This window comes from Strix aluco, chromosome 6 (assembly GCF_031877795.1).
Source record: "Strix aluco isolate bStrAlu1 chromosome 6, bStrAlu1.hap1, whole genome shotgun sequence".
In the NCBI taxonomy this organism is placed as follows: domain Eukaryota; kingdom Metazoa; phylum Chordata; class Aves; order Strigiformes; family Strigidae; genus Strix; species Strix aluco.
In genome coordinates this window covers 40225091-40251165 of record NC_133936.1, presented here as the reverse complement: position 1 = coordinate 40251165, position 26075 = coordinate 40225091, and the positions used below count along the sequence as shown (strand labels likewise).

General features: G+C 37.8%; 1 protein-coding gene across 1 annotated transcript in view; it reads right to left on the bottom strand.

The window, feature by feature from the left end:
* SPAG16 (sperm associated antigen 16) overlaps window positions 1-26075 on the bottom strand; it is a 468867-nt gene that overhangs the window by 152153 nt on the left and 290639 nt on the right. Inside the window, 1 exon segment of the mRNA XM_074829742.1 lies at window positions 10162-10288. Coding sequence (XP_074685843.1) covers window positions 10162-10288 — 127 coding nt within the window.

Genomic DNA, 26075 nt, shown 5'->3' with positions numbered 1-26075 from the left:
AATTGACTACTTAAGCTTTCTCAAAGCAGCAAGAAAATATTTTTGAAGCAAGTACCTTGCAAGCTCTGAAATTCCAGTTTTTTGAACGCACAGCTGAAGTCATCCCAAAGGTCTGCCTGCTTTTCAGGTCAAGCCGTTTCCCAGACAGTATCTTTTGCTATTATGTAAAGGATGTGTGAGAGGGAAGTCTAAAGAAGCCACCCACTGAGGCTGTGGGGAACTAGAATGGGAATAGATCTATACACAGGCAGTAGAGGTTAGAAGGGAGTAACCTATACAAAGAAACAGATTGATTCACCACCAACATTTTGACTCAGTATTTAGCAAACTGGAAAGCTATTTATTGAAAATATATTACTTACATCACAACACTGTTGATAGTAGAAAGGAAATTAATTTGTAAGGTTTGGGGCTTGTTTGTTTTTTAACAGATCTTTTTGAGAATGCGTAGCCGCAGTCACCATGTCATCAGACTTCTGAAACATTCTTACAGCTACATCTGGGAAGGGACAGTGGAATACATAGTTTGATATGTAGCAGCTCATGCTTGGACTAGACAGTCTAGTGTAATCTTTGAATTTGAAAAGTAAAAACCCATCATGGCATATTCTGTGTAGACAAGTGTGTCCAGACAACTTACTTCAACCTGACAGAACAGCAGCTCTGTACTTAGTAACACATAAAAAACAGCTCATGGGGAATCCAGTTAAAAGGAAAGATAACAAACTACCCACTCCTTTTCTTCAGCATAACATGGTAGAGCATTGTAGGCACGCAGGTGGAGGCGGACATGCTGATCCACTAAGAGGACCTTTCATAAAAAGTTCATGTCTATAATCTGCTTTCCTCAATTAATATGTGAAGAAAGAAGATTCCACAATTAATTGTGGAAAGGAAAAAAGGTCATTTAAGATGCAATGCCTTTAACTTAACAGACTAACAGATTTATCTATTTCTCATACAACCTTAACGGCATAGTAGTTTTTCCCCTCATTGCCTCATCAAGAATAGGATTTGGTCCTGAGCAAACGTGTTGAAGCAGAATCTAACTGGAGCAAGCACAATTACTATCTAAGGAAAGCGTTTACAGTTGCTGTGCACAGTAACTATTCATGGGAGCTCAGTTCCCCAAATGTGTATAAAGCTCACAATATCAGATGACTCCTAGATACCCCTGACATATACTTCTTTGATGTGCATGCTTATCTGAATTTTGTCTCCCGTGGTTTAATGAATTTCCCTTTGCACAGGAATACACATGTTCTACAGGCACAGGAGGTGCTGACTGCAGCAGGTGTTTGCTTACCAAATTTCCACGTCCACGCTTCAAAGTTTGGCTTAGTTTCCCATTAGCTTGCATGTGCAAGTAATGAACTACATTTATAACAGGCTCCAGAACAGGCTGTCTTCATACCTATGAACTATTGGACCAATTAGCTACTTTTGCAGTGATAGGTAAGCTAGGTATTTTATACTGAAAGATCTGTGGCAGAGGGTAAAATATTTGTAATAGAGCTTTCATCTCAAATGTGCTTCCTTCCCTGGCTTGTCAGGACATGATAGCCAAATTTCAGAGATGATGCAAAAGCTGTGACTGACTTTACTTCATATAACTTTACGAGCACCTTGTGAAAAGCCTGCAGTACAGAATAAAATCAGTACAAAACGCAGTAGATCTCCATTCAGGGGAAGGCAAACAATGCCTGACTGTGTACCTTGCTTACGAGTGACTATTTTTTGCTTGTACATTTCAAACGTTCTATCAGTTCTTAAAGCCTCCAGCGTCACCTCTCGCTTCTGCTCTGTCAAAGGCAACAGTGTTAAGTGGTCTTTTGAAAATTTTCCAGCAAACACCTTTATGCTTTCCTCCCTGATACCTTTCACACCTATAAACATCCACGGATCAACTTGACTGACCTCTAAAAATTTCCCCTTACTTCTCATGCCTATAAAAAAGTTGCTAATAATGGTCTGTGTAGTACAAAGCATTGTTTCTGATGTTAAATAATAACTTAATAGTTTCACTGAAATTTTGTGCTCTCATTGGCTGAAGTTTCTAGCTTCTGCCTTGCTTATCAGCTGTCTAGAGTAGAAGCATGCTATAGCTATGTACCTTCTACTGCACTTCACACAATGGAGGCCTGGTCTGGGAAGAGAGGTGTTAATATCATAGCAACTAAGTAAATTTAGCGATTATTTTTAATTAATTTAGGTATTGTGTGGCCAGTGGTAATCTGGTAGGAACATTATTACACACATACACACACTAAATTGCTTTTTCACTAATGACTCGTTTGTTTTATTCTTGCCTCTTTCAAAAAAGTGATTAAGTTGAAAATGACCTTTTGAAGATTGTACTTGTGGACCGATCTTTTAATTTTTAATTACTTACTTTGCTTTAATTGTTACATTAGGAACTATTAAGAAAGCAGCCAGCTTCATAATCAATAATTTAATTAGAGTTTTAGGACCAAGAAGTCAATGCAAATGTTATTCTGCAGTCAGGCCTTTCCCAAAGCCTTTGACAGAGCTCCTCCCATTTTGTTTCAAAGTGACATTGGTGACAGAAAAATTAAATTCATACTTACTGCAATATATCATGCACACATATTATAGATACACACAGGCAGCTGGTAAGAAGTTCAGACTCAGGTCAATCTATTCGCTGCCCAGACAGGAATACAGCCTGCTTCTCTCACTTCATTTCTAAATAATCAGTGACACAGCCAAATGCCATTACACTGCGAGCTCTGACAGAATGCACTCCCTGTACGGCACACCAGTAGCCACGCTATCTAAGTGTTTACTGAAATCTATAGCCAGACTTTTCCCCCGGCTAGAACTTCAAATATTTTAAATTTATCTACTTATAGCTCTCTAATTACTACTAATATTCTAAGATAACCAGCAGCAAGTGAAAACCGATCCACTCTAATTTTACAACTGATGAAATCTGATTCAATCAGCAGTGAATTAATACCCTCCTCCATTCCACTGTTGCCTCTCTGCCTGCCCTTGCAAGTTTACAGCATGTCAGCGTCAGTGATACATCACAGGGAGCTGTCAGTGGAGCTGTGAATTGCATGGCCTGCTGCCTGGAATATGGATGTCCCTCATTTGTAATTACAGGCATGTGTTTCACATGGCTACATCACTCCAAAAAGCCTTCCCCAGAAGCAACCCCCTATCCGGTAAAGCATGAATAAATAAGAAACAAGTGTGCCAAGACACACAGGGCCAAAACACCTCTCCATCACCCATCATTAGATTAGGGGGGACCATCCTGGGGAATGCGAGGGAAACAGCACATGGATGAAAGAGAGCCTTAAACCAGAGCAGAAGCTTTGGTGAAAGGCATAAAACCTTGCCGAAGGGTGGCTGCAGTGACCTGCTAGGAGGGAGGAAGGCAGGCAGGCAGTTGTGCTGGGAGGTTTGTGAGCTTGGCAGCAAACAGGAATTCAAAGGCAGGTACACCTACAGCTTGTTAGGGAAGGATCTGAGGACTGCTCTGACCATGGGAAAGGCAACAATATAAGAAAGGAGCCAAGACTCACTCTAAGACACAAAGTAAGATAAAACCAAGCCAGGCTGCACTGCAAGAAGCCTGGCCTGAAGGGTGCAAATGTCTAGCTACAGGAAGAAGCTCAGGCAGAGCACCTGGGGAAATCACCACTGTACAGGAACGGAGGAAGACAACATGTTAAAAGGGGCTGCCTTCCCACTGGCAAAATAACTCTGACATCCAGTGGACAGGCCCAGGCATGTCAATGAACAGAAACAGCTTAATAAAACAATAATTATAACCTCTTAAGAGCCACTTATTCAACTGGAGCTTTAGAATCATAGAATCATTTAGGTTAGAAAAGATCATCAAGTCCAACCGTTGAGCTTTGCAGAACAAGGTAACTTGTCTGATCTAAAATGTTTAGAGTCTAATTTAAACCTAGTTTAACAGGGGAAAAAAGCCCATGAGATCAACTGATTATACAGTTTCTTAAACTTTGGATTTAATGGCTTGATTTGAGAGCAAATTCAGGAAGGCAAGAAAAAGAAGGGACAAGTCAGCAATGGCGGGCCAAATAAAAGTCCTAGTTCAAGTCTGAGGGTTATTCTGGGGACAGCAGCCAAGCACACTTTGAAGGACAGAAGTTTTCCTGCCTCTCAGGAAGAAAAAAACCCCATAACAAAACAAGAACATAGGCTACTTTCTTGCTTGCATCTGGGTCAACTGATCCAGTTGCAGCTACATGCTCGTTATTTGAATTATTTTATTTTAATCTGCTTTTTTCCACAGAAGCTGTTTTGGAGGAAAGTCAGAACATAGCATTTTTTAAAATGACAGTGACCATATCAAGCTTTTTTCTCAATTTTTCAAGATTAGAAAGAAATCAAGAAATTTTTCCTCAGCCATATTTTTGGTTTTGAAAAAATTGGCACTATGTCTCTAGGAAAGCATCCCAAACAGGTTTAACACAAACCTCTTCAAGTTTTACTTTTGCCTTTCATGATATTACTTCTTGGAGAAATCATAATCTGTACTCATAGCTATTTGTTCTTGGTTTCATATTTTACTGTGATTCAAATTCCTTTTCATATTAAGACAGGGAGATTTAAAATATGAACCCATTATTTACAAATACATAGAATGGAATCAGGAACACAAAATTTGTTACACTGCATGCCAGGAACTGGACTTACCCTTGCCTGTCCCTTATTTACAGCAAAATAATTCAATTATACTAAGAGATTCCAAGTTTGCATGGAAGAGCTCTTCATTTCCAATACTGACGACTTCAATCTTTGACCTACTTTTGAAGAGGATTGACTTGAACCATAAACTGCTTGTCAAAGATTTTTTTAAACGACCCATGCTGTCTATCCACTCAGTTCTTGAATTCATTCCTCAGAAGTTCAAAAGGGTTCAAATAAAACTGACAAATCCAATACCCTGAGGACATTCTGACTGATAATTTTGTGTCTAAGCTATTTACTCAGGGATAAATCAACTGTACTAGGCCAAAAAATGTAAAGACAATCAGATTGGCTTTCAAAATAACTCCATTTGGCTGCTCTGTGCCTGTCTCATACTCCTGATTCTTAAATACTCTAACATATTTCCAGAATTTGCCTTGTGAATACCCACTCCAAATGAACACAGCCATAACAGCCCCCATCACAGATAGGCAGCATCCCTACAAACATCTGGGTGTTCCCACATACTTTAAAGCTACCAGAAAAAGAGTTCTGACAAAATCCATGTTGAAAAACAAGTACTCTAAAAGATAATTTATATTCCACTGGAAGAAACAAAAGCAGAACAGGATATTTTAGGGAATTACTAACTTGAAAATTACTAAATTCTGACAAAGTCAACACTGAAAAATAAGTGGTCTAAAAGATAATTTCATTAGCAGAAAGAAAAAAGGTTATCTAAGGAAATTACTGGTTTGGAACAATTCAACTGCATTTAAACAGGTAAGAGGTAAACAGCTTTCAGGCACAATCCAGTTGCAACAGGCAGGAACCACAGCAGGGTTGTCCCATGGCATAGACATCACACAGTGGGGGAAGATGGGCTGTATTGTGAAGGAAAAAATTGCAAGAGTGCAACTTGGATCAGCATCCTTGTAATTATTCTACATCCATATGAAACACATAAACAGCTAAGCCCTCATCGTTAAAATGTCGCACCAGAGCTGGCAACCTTAGCAGACAGCTCAAAAGCTGGTGTATGTAAGTATTTATTCCCACGTAGGACACCGTGTGAAAAGCCCTTTTAAATAGCCATTGACCTTAAATGATCTGTATGCTTTACATCAGTTGCCTTTTCCAAGACCGCAGAAACACAAATTATGCCACCCCAAATTCTTGGGGATTTACTCTGCTATTTCTTTGAACTCACAGACAGATCATTTCAGGACCTAAATGTCTGTGGAGTAGATCATGAAAATCCAAGAAAGAAAAGTCCCAGGCAGTATATTACCACCAGCACTTGTAACCACTCTGTAGAAAAAGGCTGGCAGGGTTGCTGTGGACCACAGGAAAAGTGGTGCCTGATGGTAGGGCTGAGCACCCACTGCCACTTCTCCTACCACATGGGGCATTCATTTGGGCTTCCCTGCTGTTGCCCTGAGTCCTAATTGCATGGAAAGTTAAAATCTATCAGACCTTGGCTAACATTCAAAAGGTATTAGCAGAAAATGATAAGCAGACATCATGAGTACAGAAGCCTCAATTTATTAGGAAATATCACCTTAAAAAGGGCTGTACATACGACCGTTTTTTATCTGGTGCCACATTTAAAGAAAAAAAACCCTGCCCTAAAGGAGCACCCAGCTGCCTCTCACTGTTTTCACTGACTACTTCTTCCTAATGTCCTTCTTGGAGTGTAATGAGGCCCTAAAAGTCCAGCCTGCTCTACTATATAAAGTGTGGCTATACCACACTCATGAACCATTTCCAGGGGCTAAGAGAGAACCGATTTCTTCACACCCATAAGAGATACCCCCCTGCATGAGCCTGAAAGGAGGGTCTGCCTGGATTCACAGTCCCCTCCCTCACTCTGGGGTGGGGGGAAGCTTTACAGCAGTCTTTGAGGAATATGACGGCCACAGCCAGGCTCTGGCTCAGTGAGAATGAGTTATCATTACTGGGAGCTATTTGCTGCTGTTAAGGCAGGATTTTGGACAATCTCATTCTGTTTTTTCCTTTTTCCTCTGAGATTGGTGCCTGCATTATTCATCAAAGACCACACTACCTCGGAGCTTCTAACTTTCGGTTGTGCTGTTCAGCCCAGAAATTACTGTCAAGGACACAATCTGATTCACAGAGCTAGAACTTGCACCTGGTCACTGTTCTGCTGACTGTCTCACCCTTATTTAAGTCATCTTTGACCCAAATAGTAAAAAGCTGACATCCTGTCTGGATGTCAGGGATATTAGTTTGGTAGGGGGGTGGGAATGGGATCCTTTAATTTGTGTTATATGCCAGCAGTCTTCTGCAAAAGGAAAGCAGAAAAATAGGGCTCATCATAAATCACTGGGCTACACTGCATAAACTCATAAATACATCCTGGATAATTAAAAAAATTAAACTACAAGCACTTAAATATCAGTGACCAGTAGAGACCAAAATGGACAACAATTATCAAACAATACCTCAGATGCTTATTATTTCACAAAATCCAATAGAAGAATAGAGCATTGTATGAATCTAACTTTTTACAGAGCTGTGCATGTGCTGAACTTTATTCACGTGAATAGTATCACTGATGTGAATGGGCCTGTGCAGTTAAGCGCACACACAAGTCTTCCCAAATCCTTGTTGGACACATTCCTTAGGGCATTACTACTGAATGCTGACTTCTAAGTGACAGTCACTGCACCACTTTTTCAAAAAGGAAATATCCAGTTATAGAATTTGACATTTCAAAAATCGGAAAGCAGATGAGAGTTACTAAATCAGTAAGTTTCAAACATGTAGAATGAAAAATGTGAGTACTTTTTTTTCCTCTATTTAATTATTTAAGTGTATAAATATTTGGCATTTTATCTGTCTGAGAAAGAGCAAAGATTCCGCTTGGCTCAAATGTTATCCAGACAAATCTGACTAGCCCCAAGAAATTACTCAGTGGAACGTGGGAGACGCAGATGAGTGGCAGACCGCTTATCATGAGAAGAATTAACCCAGGCAGGTGAACTTGTACTCTTGGGGTCTCATGTTCTTTTGGACCTCTCATATTTATCATTGGACACACTTTGCAATTCATGAGTAGAGACGCTCACTCTGATGTGTCAGCAGGAAAATATTCTGGTGAAACGCCAGAATATGCTTGTCTTTCTATGAAACTGGCATATAGAGAAATAAATTCCCCAACTTATCTTGGCACAAGAGCCATGAGCTTTACTGGCAAGAAATTCGTACCAGTGAATTGCAGCCTCAGTCTCATACATCTAATCTACTAGGAGTCTGGCACGGCATGAGGATGATTCCTATCCAAACCCAACACCATATTTTCTCCCAGAATGTTTGGGAAGAGCCATAATCATCTAAATACTCTTCATCCTGCTGTGTTCTTATTTCCCTATAAGCAACATATATCTTGTGTTCAAAATTACAATGTGCTGTTGATTTTTTTGAACCACTAGATCTGACCCTATGTTATCCAGAAAAAAAAAAAAGAAAAAAAAGTAACATCATGTGTTTCCAAAGTCTGAAGGCTGCACTATAGCTCCGGCTTAGTAATTACAAAGATTGATGTTCCATTCTGCCCCAAATCCAGAGCTCATTGTCCATTCAACTTACACCGCTTTGACTTAGAGTTCTCTGCATCCATTATCTTTAATAATAAAAGGCTGACTAAAGTTAATGATTGAAGAGCAAGATGTGATTAGTAATATCAATCTAATATATGAGAAAACAAACTGGAGTATGATTTTCATGTTTCATTAGAATTATCTTAAATGTGCTCCTTAATGCTAATTGATCTCACAGAGGTGAGAAAATATTCTGTTCCAAATTAATGGGAGAAAATCATTCATCTTCTTTCTGGAGGGAACATTTAATATCATTCACTATTCAGAGGGAGATAGCATCTTCACAGTGATTTCACCACTTAAAGTACTCTTCAATGTGGGCACGTATCTGAAATCTGCAAGATTTTCCACTGAATAGGGAAACAATTCAACAGAATAGATACACAACAAAATGCCATATACAATGTTTCTTTTTCCACAAATGGTCTTCCCTAGCTTGGAAAAATTACTCAAAGCTGAAAACCAGTGTTGGTGAATGAAAACTGAACAGGCTTTTCCCATAAGTTTATAAAAGAAAACTCTTTTATAATTCTGTTAATTTGCTATGAACAGGAGATTACAGAGACATTTGCAAGACAAAGTTCCTTGGAGGATTTATTGAAAACGAAACAAAGCAGAAATCTGTTTTTCGACCGAGTTTTTCACTTTTGTTTGTATTTCAATATTTTTTTTCTCTTTTTGAATTATTCATATTTGGATATCAAATATTCTTATAAACCAATACATTTAAGAATAATGAGTCTTGACTGGCTTCATTTTAACTTCTTGTGCTCTATGCCCAGGATTATTATTAAATGACATTCTATTCAGTCTGTTTCTATGATCCATAAATAGAAATTGCCTAATGAGCATCTCAAATATTCCACTGTCATTTTCACGTCAGTTTTTCTTATCCTGTGTTTGTATAGCTCTGATGACAATACCTATTAATACACAGCAATAGCTCTTTGCCTCCTTCCTCTCAAATCCCTTCCATGAATACAACCTTCTCTGTTCTGGGCTGGAATCTTGTCTCTTTACACTGTTTGAGAAATGCAAATTGACCGTAATACCAACTGAAGTAGCAACTTGAGAATTTCAAGAGTTGCTCTATGACTAATACCACAACAGCAGCAATAATTATTGAATTTTCTGATGAAAGAGAAAAAATTCCTTTTGCCTTGTTCTTGTATTCCACTTGAACATGGTTTACGTATTTGGTCTGCGAAGCAGCAGGGACAAATACACTCTCCAATGTACTAAAAACATTTATAACTATACCAAAGAACGAAGGCAGAGGAGAATAAAGGAAGAGATGCAGAGTTTCTGACATTACCTACAGTGATATATTTTGGAGAAAACAATGCGTATTCCATGAGAAACCACCAGTGAGTTCTGGGAGTGGGTGGAATGCCTTCTAGAGGAGGAACAAATATATTACACTTCTATGTTCCTCCAGTGGCATTTTCCCCTGTTTCCTTTGTACGTAACTTAAAGCATATGCCAGCGCTTACAACAGAAGCCTGACAAAACTGACCTTCAGCTGCTCTGTCTATTGAACGGATAAGCACAGTGTGCAGTCTTCCAGACCCAGACCATTAGTTGCTAAAACCACCGCCACCTAATTAAGACTACCTATTTATACAGCGATCTCGGCGCTCATGTGAGGACACATTCATTTCAGATGTCAAGGAAATGTTATATGGTGATATTGTTGGTCAGAAGATAGTATCTGTGTTAGGTAATATTCTATTCCCACATCGCCTTTACTTTCTATTTTGATTTTACACTGTCTTTCATTTTTCTCACGCCATACATGCCATCACTTTGCTTGAATTCAAGAAAGACCAGGAAAAAGACTGCTTACTGTTCTGGCATCCCAGAGGGATAAAGTCTTGTCAGCAGAGCTAGTGAGAACAGTGTTGGAGAAAGGAAGAAACTCAATGCTATTGACTGAATCTTTATGGCCACACATTGTATATCTGCATCTCTCACTGCAAAATAAAATAACAGAAATACAGCAGTTGTCATTCAGGATAATACGAACAAGAGACAAGTTTAGGTAAATTAGTAGTGCATTTCATGTATCTTTCCTAGCTACTCTTTAGAAAAAATGAACATTAACAGCTATTCATCACCCAAACACTACACCACAGAGAAAATAAAAAAAACCTAAATCAGTTAGTGTTTGCTTCCCGGTAACGAAGGCTATAATGGGAAAGTAAAAAGAAATGGAGAAGCAGGTTTTAAAAGATTGAATTGTAAGGAACAACAATGAAAGCACCACTTGATGTTCCTGGGTGCATCATCAAAAACCTTGTTGATGTAGAATTTAAAAGGAACATGGATGAAAAGGTGGGATAGGGACAGCACCATTTCCTTTTTAAAGATATCTTATTCCTTCTTGCTTACAAAGGGTCTACGAAATCTACAGCACCATGCCAACATGCACCTTGAAGAAAGCCAGAGAGTGCTGGTAGCCTGACTTTCTTCTCAAGGTCTGCAGAAAGCCTTACAGAAATTAAGTGGTATCTGGGAGTTCTTCTCTGAGGATAAAGTCCTGCCACTGTGGATACCCAAGAGGCCTTTTCCCTGAAGAAGAGTTCTCTTACTATGGATGGGCCCCACCAGTAGCCATTATAAGGTATAAGATCTTAAAGCAGATGTGAGAAACAGAGATGAACCCCAAGAAACAAGGTCTTTACCATAAACTGACCACAGCTCAGATGGAATTACTCTGTGACATGGTTCTAGAAGTTCTTTCAAGGCTGAAGACTTCCATCTATCCCGTCAGCTGATCAGCTATGAAGTAATACCCTAGAGGGTTTTGGTTTGTTTTCTTATCTTTTTGTTTTGTCTTCTTACCTTTTAATGAGTTAATTTCTGAGACAGCACTATTGATCATTCTCAGTTCAGGGTATGAACCCGATACAGATGGAACACAAGATGGGAAACTTTTCCCATTGTAAGGAATAGAGACACAACCACTGTGACACTGCTGTAGAGAATCAGTTCTCTCACAAAAAAGCCTGAAGTTGGCTATCTAGCTGTGATCTTATAAAAGCTTTTTGGCTTCTGTTTTGTTTTCTGTGAGCACACCAGAGAAGAACTGTTCCTTGAACTGGAGTCCAGGAGAAGTGAAGGAAGAGCCCAAGGATGACTCACCAGGACCACAGAGAAGGTAACAAACAAACCTAGGATTATTCAAACTGAACAGAACAGCAAAGGCTTAACTCCTAAACAAGCATGTCAAGATGGGAGACGATTGAAATGAACTGGCATTCACCACCCATTATGGCTGTATACAAGATTCATCCATGGTGATATGGGTTTCGGTCTATGATTTCTTTAGATACACATGAAACTTCACGAATTTACGGTGTCTGTATTGTTATACCCTCTGAAAACATAGAGGTAGGTGAGCATACTATAGAAAAATTTAATCAATGTAGAGTCACTAGTAGTTCTATCCTCTTCATTCAGCTGACTCAAAAATAGTATGAAAAAATAAAAGCCAACAACTCATCATAAATTATTACAGCTCTCAGTGAGAGCTCAGAATTTTATTCCCTGCTCATGTGATTCTGACTGTAGAAACACCTCCCCTGAGCTGGCTGCTGAATATATCATTGGGGCTTGCAAATTAGATTACTGGGTGGTTCTTAATGGAGAAATTTCTTACAACATTTATTAAGGAAGCTGTCAGCAGAGGGAATTAAAGATGTGATTTTTTTCCCCCCCCTTTTTTTTTTTTTCCCTTCCTGCCTGTATGTCACCAGGAGACTCTCAGAGCTCTTGCAGGTTTTGTATCAACAGCACAGAAGATCAGTATCTGCAGATCAGATACAGGCCAGCAGAGCTAATGGGTACTGATGGACACTACCCTGCTCACCAATCTAACAAAGTGACTTCTCGGACCTTTTTTAATGCCTTTCCACTTCCCAGACTCAAATACATATGCTGCACTGAGTTGAACACCAATTCTGTCCCCACAGAAGGCATAGTAGAAGGGAGATAAGCTGTTTCTGAGTAGAAATATTACCCAGGAAATATATTTCCAAGGAATATTAGATTCCACTGGTATCATTTTACAGAATCTATGTTTTTCTATTATAGATAATACATTATACTATTCAGTATTATCTGTTATATAGACTACGTGTGTTATTTTATCTCAAGGACTCATTTTAAACTAGTCATAAAGTATTGTGGCTGTTAGAGCTTGGTGCACAAGTTATCTGATATTCATGATCGCTTGATATACAACAATAAAATAACTTCAATAAAATAATTTTTTGTTTCACAGTCTCATGGTAATGTTTTATATTACAGATATGCCTTTTTCATCTCAGATCATGTACTTTTATTTGTGTAGAGGTATGCCATTTTAAAAAAGTGACCAATGATTTCCTGCTTGCCTGTTACACTGTAAGGACCTTGAATTGCTGAAGAGTCTCTAACAAGCAAAATCCTGCTGGGTATTTTTGTCGGCACTTAGTTTAGAAAACAAAGACAACTTTACATACCACAATGTGAGTGTTCCACTAGAAGAAAAGGGGATATTTTCCTGTAATAACAGGATGGATGTATGTCCTTTTCAAAGGCAGGGGGAGAACATCTTCAACCTGTTTGACGACGCTTGGGGTGAAAGAACACAGGAAAAGGAAGAAAAGTAAAGGAAAAAAGAATATTTTGTTTGTGAGTCACCGACATTAGATATGGACCATCCCTGGCAGGCAGGCTGCAAGAACAGGCTTGTGAGAGATTAATTAGGTGCCAAAGCAGGAAGACCCATTCAGAATCCCTTAGCAAGGTGAAAATGGACTAAAGTGATGGACCATGACAGCAGCAGAAGGGAAGGAAATGATTTGTACTTTTCCATCAAGAATATAAACACCCAGACCTGATGCAGTTGTCTCTCTCCTTGCCACTTCCATATCATTGCGTACTGATGAGCGAGCTCTGGCTCTCAAGATTTAATTTACCACTCTGGTAACTGACTGACTGATATTTCTAAGAACCTCCAACTGCTACATAAAATAAACTCATCTTTCCTTCCAGCTGAGACATAATTTCAGCAAGACCGTCTTGTATACAAGCTATGTTTTGGTCGGAAAGGGGAACATTTTATTTAGATGTTCTTTTTCCACAAGAAAGAAGTTGATATGAAGGGTAAAGCATCACCCTGTTTTTCATGGGAGCTCATATTTCTATCCAGTGGTTCAAGTTTATCTACATTAGAATAAATCTGTAGCAACATTCATTATCTATTTTTTTTTTCTCATTATAAACACATAGCTTCATAGATATCATAGATATAAGCTTCACCATTTCTGAACATTTTAGTTCAGAAGAGAGAGGGAATAATCTATGAATAGTAAGTTAGGCATTTGCAGTGCTCTTGTTGTTTACATACAGAGACAGAGGTTCTAAATAAATGATGTCACAGTAGAAATACTGCTCAGTAGTTCAGTATTTTGCAGATTGCATTCTGAACCTCATCTCAAGACACCAATTCCAACCCTCATCCTTTACCTGTGTTATTACTATTTCTTCAATGTAAAACATCAGTTAACACATTTTCTTGACTCATGACTAATTACCCTCAGTGTTCTCTTTTTCTCTACAAAGTCAATTTCCTTTCCCTTAAATCCAGGTAAGGTAATAACGTCCATCAATAAATCAGCCTTTATTCTACCTCACCAGGTTTTGATTTTTCTTAACAGGTTCAAACAAACATGGTCAGACTGTTAGCTATAAAGAAGCACACCTACACCATAAATTAATCATACCATTATCGATATCACTAGCTCAACAGTGATGGGAAAATTTTACTTGCTCGATTTTTAGAGACTTCTCTTTTAAGAATCACATTCCAGAATGGTTCATTCAAATTCAAAAGGGCTTTCAGTAAAACTGCACTGAAAAGAGAAGATATGAAACATTTCCACTTACATAAGACTTCACTGAATATTAACAGGCTGCCATCCCTACGCTAACGTACAATAGCAACCAAATAATGCACTAGTTACAGTAATCGAAAAGAAAATACAGACAGTGGGTAGATTTCCCCTACCCTGTATACTTTCCTATCTGCACAGACAGAGTTAAAACTCAGTAAGGACAGCAAGCTGGCACACCCTGATGGGAACATTTTACAATTGCTTGGTACATATTTATTGCTAAAGGCTATACAGGGCACAAAGCATTGGACAACCTGCAGTGCTCCACACCAGCTTAATACCCATTTCCAAAGACACACAGCAAACCAGAGCGACAAGTGAGATTACATGTTGCCAATTCTTTTGCTATTTAAAAGTGTTTTTAAAAAAAACACCCAAAACATGCTTACTGGCAATCCTATGAAAACAGGACAAGCTCTGCCTTCTTTCTTGATTTTTTTAAAGCATGTGTAAAGTTTCTATGTTCAGCTCCAGTTGGAAAAATTGGGGGGGTGGGGGTGATACCATTTCAATGATTAGTTAGGTAGTCATAGTTACTTCTTTTATTGCTGTGCCATATTTCATTTCAAGCATGGTAATTAAAAACACCTATACAGCCAATTGAAATTAATGAGATTTTAAGCATGTACTTTTGAGTCAGTGCCACTACCAAACATCTTTTTACACACCTTCCAAAGGAATACACTAAATGCACAAACACTCTTGAACTGTATTCTTTCCCAACAGCTCTTCTCTCAAATCATCCCATGGAACGAACACTAAACTAAACCCTTTCTCATGTCTGTTGAATAACATTCTTCTATGTGACCTGCAACCACTAGCAGGTAAAATGTCAAGGTAAAATTCATCAGAAAGTCACCTGCTATAAAGGTGGACACAACATTTCTGAGCAGGTTTTGTAAGGTCACACAACAACCAGCCTCTAATCTTGTTATAATGATATGATTATAATGGTTAAAAAGAGAATACTTTTAACAAAAACAAATCCTATCACTTTCCCATTATATGGCTTTATCTCCAAAATGTGTCTGAATCAGGCATAGAACTTTTCCAGCTAAGATCAATGGGCAAGTATAGCAATTGGGCTGGCTTAAGACATTAAAATGCCAGTTTGGTTTATGCTGTTATAAATGCATCCTATCATGTCTTTACATTTTATGACCTCTATTTTATTTCTAGGTAGCTTCACATATGACACATCCAATTATTCATGTCAAGAATGTAAAACTACCAGTATTTCAGTAAAAAGTGCCTACCATCATTTATGAAAATGATTTTTTTTCTTGACCCATTATTTCACTAAATGTAGCACATTTTATAAGACATTGACATGTGAGGACACTTCCTCTATAAAGTACATTTGTCTCTGGAAAGATATATGCCAGTATGATGCTGTCAATATGAGTCACTTTGTTCAATTATTACTTATCTTCAATAAAATTAAGCTCTCTTCAAATTGTGAACATTCATTTATGCTCTCTTCCAAACTAGTGTTTGACACTTTGAAAATGCAGTGCTAAAGTATATGTTACTACTATTTTTGCAAAAATGTAAACATTTCTTCTCCAGTATTTATAAACATTTAGAAAGAAAATATAAGTTAAAGCCTTCTCTGTGTAATTTATCTTCATACTCAGCACTCATGGCATGTTTTAATCTTTGCAATGAGTGCTCTGCAAAACGAAGAGCAATCCCCCAGTTTGAAAGAAAATATAAGTCAGGGTTTCTCTAGTAAGGGTCAGTTTGCAGAGTTACTCCTGAGTTATTAAATCATGTGTAATCACTTCATATTGTTGGTTTCTGATTAATTTTAACAGTTACACTTTTTAAATTCACAGTGAGCAGAAGCAGGATTAAGTATTAAACCTTCCTGTCATCACTCACATCAGCGGCTGCTTTGAGCTCAGCCAGGTAAGGCTGGCTGAATCACATAAGCATGGTGTGTAAGTCCTGCTCCCACTGAAAGCAACACAAGGTTTGCCACTGATGTCAGTAGGAGCAGGATTAGATCCAGGTTTATCACCACAGGAGCCTGACAGCTCACACTTTTGGTCTAGTGCACAGTAAATTGAGCATGTAAAAGGAAACTGATCTCTGAAGTGGTACGGACTGGTAAGTTCAAAGGTACAATTCTTTCCCTTCCTCTGTCCTTTTCCTCCTCATTCTGCCAAAAGAAAAACAAAGGCTTAGCAACTAGGAAGGCTTATCCAAGGAAAAAAAGAACCCCAAACATGATATTAATGTTTTATTAATGTTTTCTAGGTATATAAACATTACTCATCTGACTCAGCAAGCTTACAAGTCTTCATTAAAATACTGTTACATCCTTTTGAAGACCTCCTTGAGAAACCTGAGAACTTAGGAGTCATACTCTTAAAACATTGAGGTTCTGAAATGGATCAAATTGCTTCTTTTAATTAAAAAGTTATGGTTTTATCTTGCTTGGTAAGTTTTGAAAGGCTGCAGCAGTTTATTTTTCAGAGTGCAGATTTCTTCTCTGAAATTTAGCAGACTTCTTTCCCCCTTACTTTTCAGGAGCTGAACTGAGCATGACAGCTTTCCTTTAACACCAATTTACAAAGACTCAACAAAAGCATCACTAGCCCTGCTTCAGTTCCTGCTGAAATCAGTAATAAAAGCTACAGTGATTTATTAGGTAAACAGATACCACCCTGCTGCACGTGGGAACTGTAGTCACAATCCCCTTCTGGCCCTGTTTGTATAAGGAACAGCTTGCACACATAGGGCGAGCTTTTGTGCTCACATGGGATGCACCTACACCTTCAGGTAAGCCCCCAGTCTGCACCAAATTTGTCTAACATACATTGCAAGCCCTCCCTTTTAGCAAAACTCTAAGAGAAAACTGAAAGGCAACGTCTGAGCATGACTGGCCCTTAACTTCGGATCTCATTTTATGAGGCCTGAGCACACTGAATGCTTCTCAGCCCAGTCTAGTCCCACATATTTTGGGGTTCAATCTTGCAAGTACAACATAAGTGTTAAAATCTACCTACAGCAGGAACGTGAGCCAAAAGCAAGTCCAGCATAGTGCGCCCCTAAGCTTGTCTATAATCCTTTCCTCCAACTCAAAATACAAATATGGGCCTCTTTTATTCTGTAGTGCCACCTGTCATGGATGGAGTGATGCACTTCACTTGCAAGAGAGAAGCAACAATATATTTTACTGATATAAGAGAGTGAGTTAACAAAGTTCAATGGTAAATGTGACAGTGGTTCAACAAGATTTGACAGCAAGGTACACGTGGTTATTTACTGCATAGAGGACAGGGTCAGACAAAACTGTCAGGGAGATCCTCCTGTTGAGTCATGAGGTTCAGAAAGGACCCCCTTGCATTCTAAACTCCTTAGAGGGGGGTTAAGTGGGGCTGGATCCAGCCTTAGTCCCAGACTTGGTCAACAGTTTACGTCTAAAGGATTATATGTGCACAATTAATCCTTTATATCACTTAGCTGAGATTTCAAAGTTTTGGTGTGTATTCCCAATTCACTGACCGAGGAGCTGATGCGATAAGGATTCTCTCAGCCTCAAGGAATCACCTTGAGAGGGGTCCGTCCTCAACAAGAGATCCTGGCATGCAGCCTGCTGCTGTACAGGAGAGCTCAACAAGCCATGGGTTGTCCACTATTTGTGGAGTAAGATGATTGACTCATAGACATATTTGCATACCAACTACAGACATTAGTTTCTTCCAAATTTGGCTTGAGTTAGACATTGACCCACACTGTGGTTAGGTGGGCGCATTGCTCAAATTAGCCCTTGGCTGTTGCGTTGTTATCCGTCTCCCCTGAATCCACATGACCAGACACTTCCATTATGACTGCTCCTGGTGGTTATCACTTGAGCAGGGTTAGGTGAAATACAGATCAGGTTGGGGCAGGGGCGAGGGAGCACACTGTCACACCACCTCCACTAGCAGTGCGCAGCCTTGCTACCATTTACACATTAGTGTGCTGTTAGCAAGCTACCCAAAGAGCAATGCCCAAACGGAACAGGAAAGCTATTTTGTTGTGTTGTGTTGGAAATTTATTTCATCTCCAGGGACCTTGCCTCCTTACAGATTTTGCTGTTCTAAAAATTACTTTGTCCTATTTCTATAACTTGAAAGAGCCTCTTTGGCAAACAATACCCAGAAAGGGAAAATTGAATATACCTGAGAACACAAAAAATACAAAAAAGCACATGCAGAACAGAAAAAGAGGAGAATACATTACATTAAATGAAATCTAATAGCTTGAACTTCAGATTCAGAAAGGTCTAATAGTGAGGGACATTTGGTCAAAACTTCCCTAATAAATTTATAATTAACCAGCAGAAAGCAATGCTCCAGTCAGATTTCTATTCTGCAGTGAAATTAGATGACAGCCAAATAATCACAGTCCTTGAAATAGTGTTCTATAAATGCAAGAGGTTGCAAAACTTCATGGCTTACCTTTAGGATTAAAATGCTTATTTGTCTCAATTCCTTGTAATTTATGTAACAGCATATGTATTACTGAAAAAGTAGCCAACTATAACACCACATTTTTTTTTTTTTTTTTTTGGAAGAGCTCCACTGTATGTATTTTAGTAGAAGCTGTGTATTCATTGAGTGTGTGGAAACTTCCACTACTAGTGAGATACTGATCAGCTTAGTAAGACATATCACTGAGAAAAAATACTCTCAGCCAAAAAAGGTCAAAGGCAAAGTTTTAAGGACACACTGGTTGCTATGGTGTGGAACATAGACCTGACTGCCTGATGCTAGCCTGAGAAGTAAGAACCCTTATTTTCTACCGTTGATTATTGAGCATGTTTCTGCATACAGTGCACACAGATAGTGGTTGACTGGGTTTTACAGAACAAAAGACATTTGTTCACAGGTACCATGTTTGGTTAGAGCTATGGAGCAGAAGTAGACAAAACAGAAATATAAGCAATTACATTCTGTTCTTTGAGTGATTCAAATGCTACTCAGAACTGGGATCTATTTTGATAAACATTGGGAATAATAAATATAACTGACAATAGCTTTATATGTTTTTTATGAGTGAAAAGCACAAATTACTGAATTAATAATATTCTACTTGGGTTTTCACTAGAAGGTGTGAAAAACTAACAGTGTATGCTAATAATCTATCTCCTTTTTTATTGGTTTGAAGCATGAATAATGAATCTGCTCATTATTATACTGAAGATTTAACCTCTTAACATCTTACATGTCTTTGAACAAGCGAGGTATTGTGTAAGAAGTATTATTATTTGTATTATTTTCTGCTTCCAGATAAAGGGTTTTTGGTGTAAAGCTTCATTTTTTTAAAAGGAAAGATAAAACAACAAGGCATAAGATCTCTACTTAAGCATGGTTCCAGTCATTTTGTTCTAACTTTCCCCATTAACAGTATGATTTTATATCAGTATAATTAAACCTATACAATCACAGTGTGCACCCAAAAGAAGAGTCACTGTATGAGAACAGTATCCACAATTACAAGATCAGACTGATTTCTAAAGTAATATAGTGAGGCTGTAGAAACCTTTACAGATGCAAACTGGAACTAAGCACATCTTTAAATGTAAGTATTTTCTTAAATGTTCAGCTGAACCAGGACCAGAAGATACACCACTTTGACTGAAAATAGCAACAGAAATTATTATTTCCATAGTTATCTCAGAGACACCAACAAGCGATCATCATGAATTGAAACAACCATTTTTTTATGTAGCTGTTCTGGACTGAGTCACAGTAGGAAGGGAGGCCAGAGAAGCCTGAACGCCCCGGCAGCACACCATGACCACCCTAACAGCAGAAAAAGGGTTGCAGTTACTAGGTCTGTCTTGAGGAGGGCAAGGAATCCTTTTATAACATTTCAGTCAGCTCCAATAGGACAACTGCTGAGATTAAAAGTTTTACAATATAGCACATACATTTTCATACAAGATTGTAATATATCCTTCATTACCTTTTACTATAGAGGCTCAGTTGAACTCTGTACCTTGTCAAGGTATCTTTAAAATCTGACTACTCAACACCTAATCGTTGGCAGCACCAGGCATTTTTCAGCTCATGGCAACAGCTGTTGCAAAAGCTCACTTTCCATTGAAATTGGACTCCAAATCAACTGTGATGATTTATTTCAGCCACTTTAGTTTGAACAGAAGTGTGTTACTTACAATCCAAATTTTTCAGAAGTGAGATGCATTTTTATATGCTTCAACTTTGGATTATTTTGCATTTGAAAAGGGTCATATTTTCCCAAGGTTAGAATCAGGTCAATAAAAACTACTTTGAGTGTCATGGGACAGGAACAAGACTTAGGCATTTATAACCAAATTCTAGATCTTAACAAGCACCCTTTCCAAGGACCATCTTTGTCATAGACAGATCTTGGTCTTGCTTGTAAACACTAGTAAAAAAACGATGTCTAGGAATGGTCCAAATTATTTTATCTTGAGAGTACTTAGCAATTTTCAATCTATCTCACTCCAGAATGCAGTCAGAAACAATAAATTTGTTAACACTACTCTAAGGAACTCAACTTAGTAGGCATTCCCAGATCATCTGTAACATGTACCTATGGGATTTGGACCCCACATAAACTGCATTGTTACCCACTCCTTACATGACGCAGGAATGCACACCCTAGATTCCTTGATCAAATTTCAAAATCTGGGTTTAGTTCTTCCCTCTGCCTCAGGAAAGTCAACACCCACATATTAAGCCATCCGTTCACTGCTATAAATTTCTACTTTTTTCATCAAGACTGACTATGTTCCAAAAATAAATTCAGTCAGCTGAAGAAAAAAATTTCTGCAGACCAGTGGTCACAGCACTCAGAGTGACAAGATCTGAAGCAGTCCCCCTCCAAGGTCAGCTCTTATATTTCATAGTTTTTGGATAAAATGCCATTTCAGTCCTTAGGACAATAACTAGAACACAGTCTTCTCTTCCTCTGAGACGCCTGGGTCTCCCTCACACAGCACAGAAAGCAAGCATAACCATCTATCCCAGAATTATTGACATCAATCGAGGTGCAGGGTGCACTCGGGTTCAGAAAGGTACATGGTGATGTTTATATTATTTTTTGACTCTAACCCTTGCTCAGCACTTTCTGCACATCAAGCTTCCTTAAGGAATTTTTTTGTTGGACAGTTAAGGACAGGAGCACCAGAAATCACTTATTGAAAACCATAGCCTTATTTTATTAAACAATTATCTCCTACTCCCTCAAGGCATATGGGTACTAGATAATCAGATAAGCACAATCTCAGTAATAATAAAATAGATCTAAACAATTTAAGATGACATTAAACACTGCAGAACTAGTACCAGCATGTTTTCTGCTCAGCAGTTCTGCAGCCGAATAAGCAAAGTCTTGCTCCCTGGTGACAGCAGGTTATCCTCAATTATCATATCAGCTGACATCAGCACTGAACTGCTGTCCTGTCTTCTCAGTCAGTATGGAAGCTGCCACGTTTTTATTATTTTTGCCTTTTTTTTAAAAAATAAAACAATAACTTTGCAGGTAAAATTTCTGCCTTATCTGGCTAACCCTGAACAACTAAATCCAGATGTCTCTTAACTAATCCAAGAACTTACTGCTATTGATTCTGAAATATAACAGTATAAATGTATTCTGATGTATCACTGCCATGTGATCTAATTTTGTGTGTGTGTATATTAATGCTTATGTTAGAACTATTCTACTCAAACAGGTTATTGTACAGTTTTAGGCTTCTGCTGTACAAATAAAATATTGGGGAAGATGTAAGCCATCTAAACTCAATATTCAGATCTCCCTTATGGTGCATTTCAAGCACCCTGAAGAATTTCTGTGTCATTTCTTTCATTCTCTTCCTTTTCATCATTTATTTCACTCTTCTACTTGATTACACTAATAGATAAAGAATATGGTATTATATGCACAACTACTGATTGGTCACACATAACACAGAAAATGAGAAATGTGACAATGAAAAATAAAATATGAAATATCTTTACACCAGAAGACCAGATAAACTTACTATGCTATATTGGAATGCACATTTTCTGTTGAATCCTGGTTATCTTACTGTTAGACTGATCTGATCTATTTCTTCTGAAAAGACACTGATGAATGCAACAAATAATTGCTTTTTATAGGATTTTAAGTCTGTAACAGTATATAACAGCACATTTTTAAGAAAATGCTACTCCTGTAACACTAAAGTCTAAAATACCTTGCCAAATCCTGCTCTGTGTTCATCCCACAGAGATCGATCACACCACATTCTCTGTAACTTTGTACATTTAGGATGAGATTTCAAATCTTCCCTGACAACGGAGAGTCTCAGATTCATACAGCTTTTGGGTGCCTAAATAATCAATTAGATCCTTAATGTGATTTTCAAAAGTGACAACGTGCCCGCTCCAACAGATTTTTGATCAACCCTTCAGGCACTTTTAAAGATCCAAATCTTTGTGCATATTAAATGATTGGAGCCCACCCTTTAACATCTACTTAGGTGAGAACTATGTAAGGTGTCTTTACCAGAATTAGGGAGGAGCTGACAAGGAGAACATTTGTCTCACTGAAGAAAAAGAAGTGACTCTCTCAGGGCTTTTGTTTGCTAAGAGTCGACATCAAACTGCAGGAAGGATGACCTATGTTTTCACTGTTTCTAAAACAAAATTCTTGCCTTCCTTCCAAAGATATCAACTGTTGTAAAAATACTTACAAAAGGGAAAAACTGAAACAAGAACTATATAGATCAGCAGAATAAATCTAGAGAATTCAATTATATCCACACAGTTTTTATAAAACTGACTTAATTCAGCTATCATCCCTCAAGAAAAAAAAGCAAACACCCTCCTCCTCCCACCAAAAAACAAAAAAACACCAAACAAATACTCCACCATTAATTTACCTCAGAATCCATTTGCTGGTCTAGCTTTATAGTAATGAAATCCCATACAGGATAGAGAAAACAGTACCAAAACCTCATAATTTAATTTCTTTCTAAATTATTTTTTCTATACAAGATTAGACTGACATCTCTCTATCTTAATCCCAGCCCATATTCAGGAAGATTCATGTAAGCACCATGGATAATTTACACGGTTCAGTGCACACGTAAAGGGACTTCTGCAAGCTGTGTTCCCTGAACATCGTGTGCAAAGGCATTAGGCATCAAAACTATAGGCAGTGACAAGTGAATGTTAGAGGACCCTCTTTATTTATTACTCTATTGCAAACCAGGAACTTTAGTCCTTCTCATTTTTCAAATAAAAAACTATTTTGTTAAAAAAACCCACAAACAGTCAGTTGCACTAGTGCAGAGAACCATGAGAGCCTGGGCTAGTACTGTGGTATTGTAAATTAGTATGCAGTTACACAGAATATTAATGGATGGGTTTAAACTAGAGAGTGCAGATTCACTGCATAAAAAGCAGTGTTACTTTTGTCATATGTTATTTTATTTTTTTCCATATTTTAAATTTACTGAAATTCCTTTAGACCTATTAAATGAGCAAATCTTTTTTGAAAACAATACAACATGGCTGAAATGCAATAAATATAAGCACTTTAATATTTAAGTGAGGAAAATGAATTTCAGTGTGTTTTCAAATTGGTTTTCTTCAGTGCAGAGTTTCTTTATTTGTCCATATAAAATAGATTTGAGTGGGTGGCAGCTTTAAGGAGATAGGCAGCACTATTCAATGGCTTTGTGAACTTGGGAAGATATTATGAATAATGGATTTGCTCTGCTCTTAGACATGGAGCCACAACAAAACCAATATCATTCTAGGTTCTCTAATAAGCAGCTGCTGTAGTAAGTAATAAAAAGCCTGGTCTACTGATTTAAGCTACAGGTGCTAGCATTTTTGTTCAGATCATTGTAGCAAACTATGGGACTGGCTCTGTGTTTTCAGCAGGAAAACTACTCAAACACAGAATAGAGATCTCAAATTCTGCTCCCAAAAGTCTGATGTATTTCATAACCAACAGATTGGTACTTGCCAAGATTTTAATACTGGCGTTGTAATTCTAGAAGTTATGACATTATCTTACCTTGTTGGTAAATGTATCTCCAGCAAGGCATTACTAAAATCTTCACTTGCACATAGCAAATCTTAGTTTATACTACTGTTGTAGGTGCTTAATACGAAATCAAAGTAGCATCAAGCCACGAGTGATAACCTAGTAAGGATTACTTAAAAGGTTAACACACTTAAAATTCGGTTTTTGTCAACTTGCAGTGCTATCTGCTAACTTCACACCTAGCATTGCATACTGTGTCCTCAAGACCTTATTTTCATCTTAACCTTCCAAGCGGTTAGTCCAGATCTATATTACTATGAAACAAAACTCTGATATGAAAAAAATCTATGAAAAGGGCTTTTTAATTGGCAGAACATAACTGCAGAACATCACATATAGTATTTTGATTTTTTTCTTAGAACTTCAGAGGAGAGATTCAAGTATAACTTCAGCTATGTTCACACTGTGCAGCTGACATGCCCTTTATGCAACAGAAATTGTCCATGATGATCTGCTCTTTATTAAATAATTCACAAATTTTGTTGACATTTTACTGCAGTCTCAATATTAAGACTCTATTATCTAGAATTTTTGTTTTGGTTACAGAAATATGTTTGAAAGAGATGCCAAAATATAAAAAAATACATTGGGTTTGCATCAACTGGATAATTCCAATTCATATTTAATAGGTTTCCCACAGATACACATGCCTTTGCACACTCTGAGTTCAGTAAAGAGATGCATAAAAATTGTCTTTCAGATGGTGAACTGATTCCTAGCTGGGAAAGATACTGGTTAGTCTAGAACAAGATTTTTGCGTGATGTTGTGTTTCAATTCACATCAGAAAACCTACTCTGAATACTGGAAGAGCAGAAGGGAAATTGCCAACATTTTTGTTTTCTCGATCTTCATCTCCATTAAGGCAACCCCACCCCTCTGCCCTTATTTTCAGGAGAAGTGTGAATTACCGGCTATGTAAACAGTTCAAAGACTTAACCACTTGTATGGTGTGGATATAAGCTTAATAGCTTTCAAAATCCACTCTGAAGATTCTGAGAAAGAAAAATCCACACAGGCTACCAAAGAAATTGTATTATATGTATGTGGTCCTACCACATATATATATAGGGGAAATTTATCATTTAAATTATGGAAAGTTAAGATTTAGAACAGAAATGAGCCCCAAGTTTTTGAAAATTGTCACTGAGAAAAGAAACCACTGTTGGGCTGAAAACAATATTCATTCACATTTTAAGAATGTACAAACAATTCAATGTCTTCAACTTAATAAAATACCTGGGAGACCCTTATTCTACATAAGAAGTCATTATTTAACGATTAAGATGTGACTTGTGTTCATATTCCAGCTGAGGCTAATGAAAGATGAACTTACTTGCTTTAATGGGATACACATGGTAGACAACTAGAGTTCCAGCATCTGGGAGAGAAAATAATCTGGCAATACAAGATTTAGTGTAAAGTCCAGACCCTTAAAAAAAAAGGGAGGGGAATTAAAAAGAAAAAAAACAAACTCCAAAAGCATTCCCCCTCACCACGATCTGTGAAGGCTGCCTGGAGCTAGAGGACAAGAATTCAAACACAGGAATTTATATGTATAAAGGCATCCATTACAGCCAACTTTCATTTTGAAATCAAATGACCAACACATCTAATTTCAAACTAGAAGACATTAGTAGCTAAAAATAACTCAACATTCAGGTGGATAAGCCTATCAAAGTGCTGCTGCTTATGAATAGTAAGATATACTCCTGTTCTTGTTAATTCACTGGAGATACA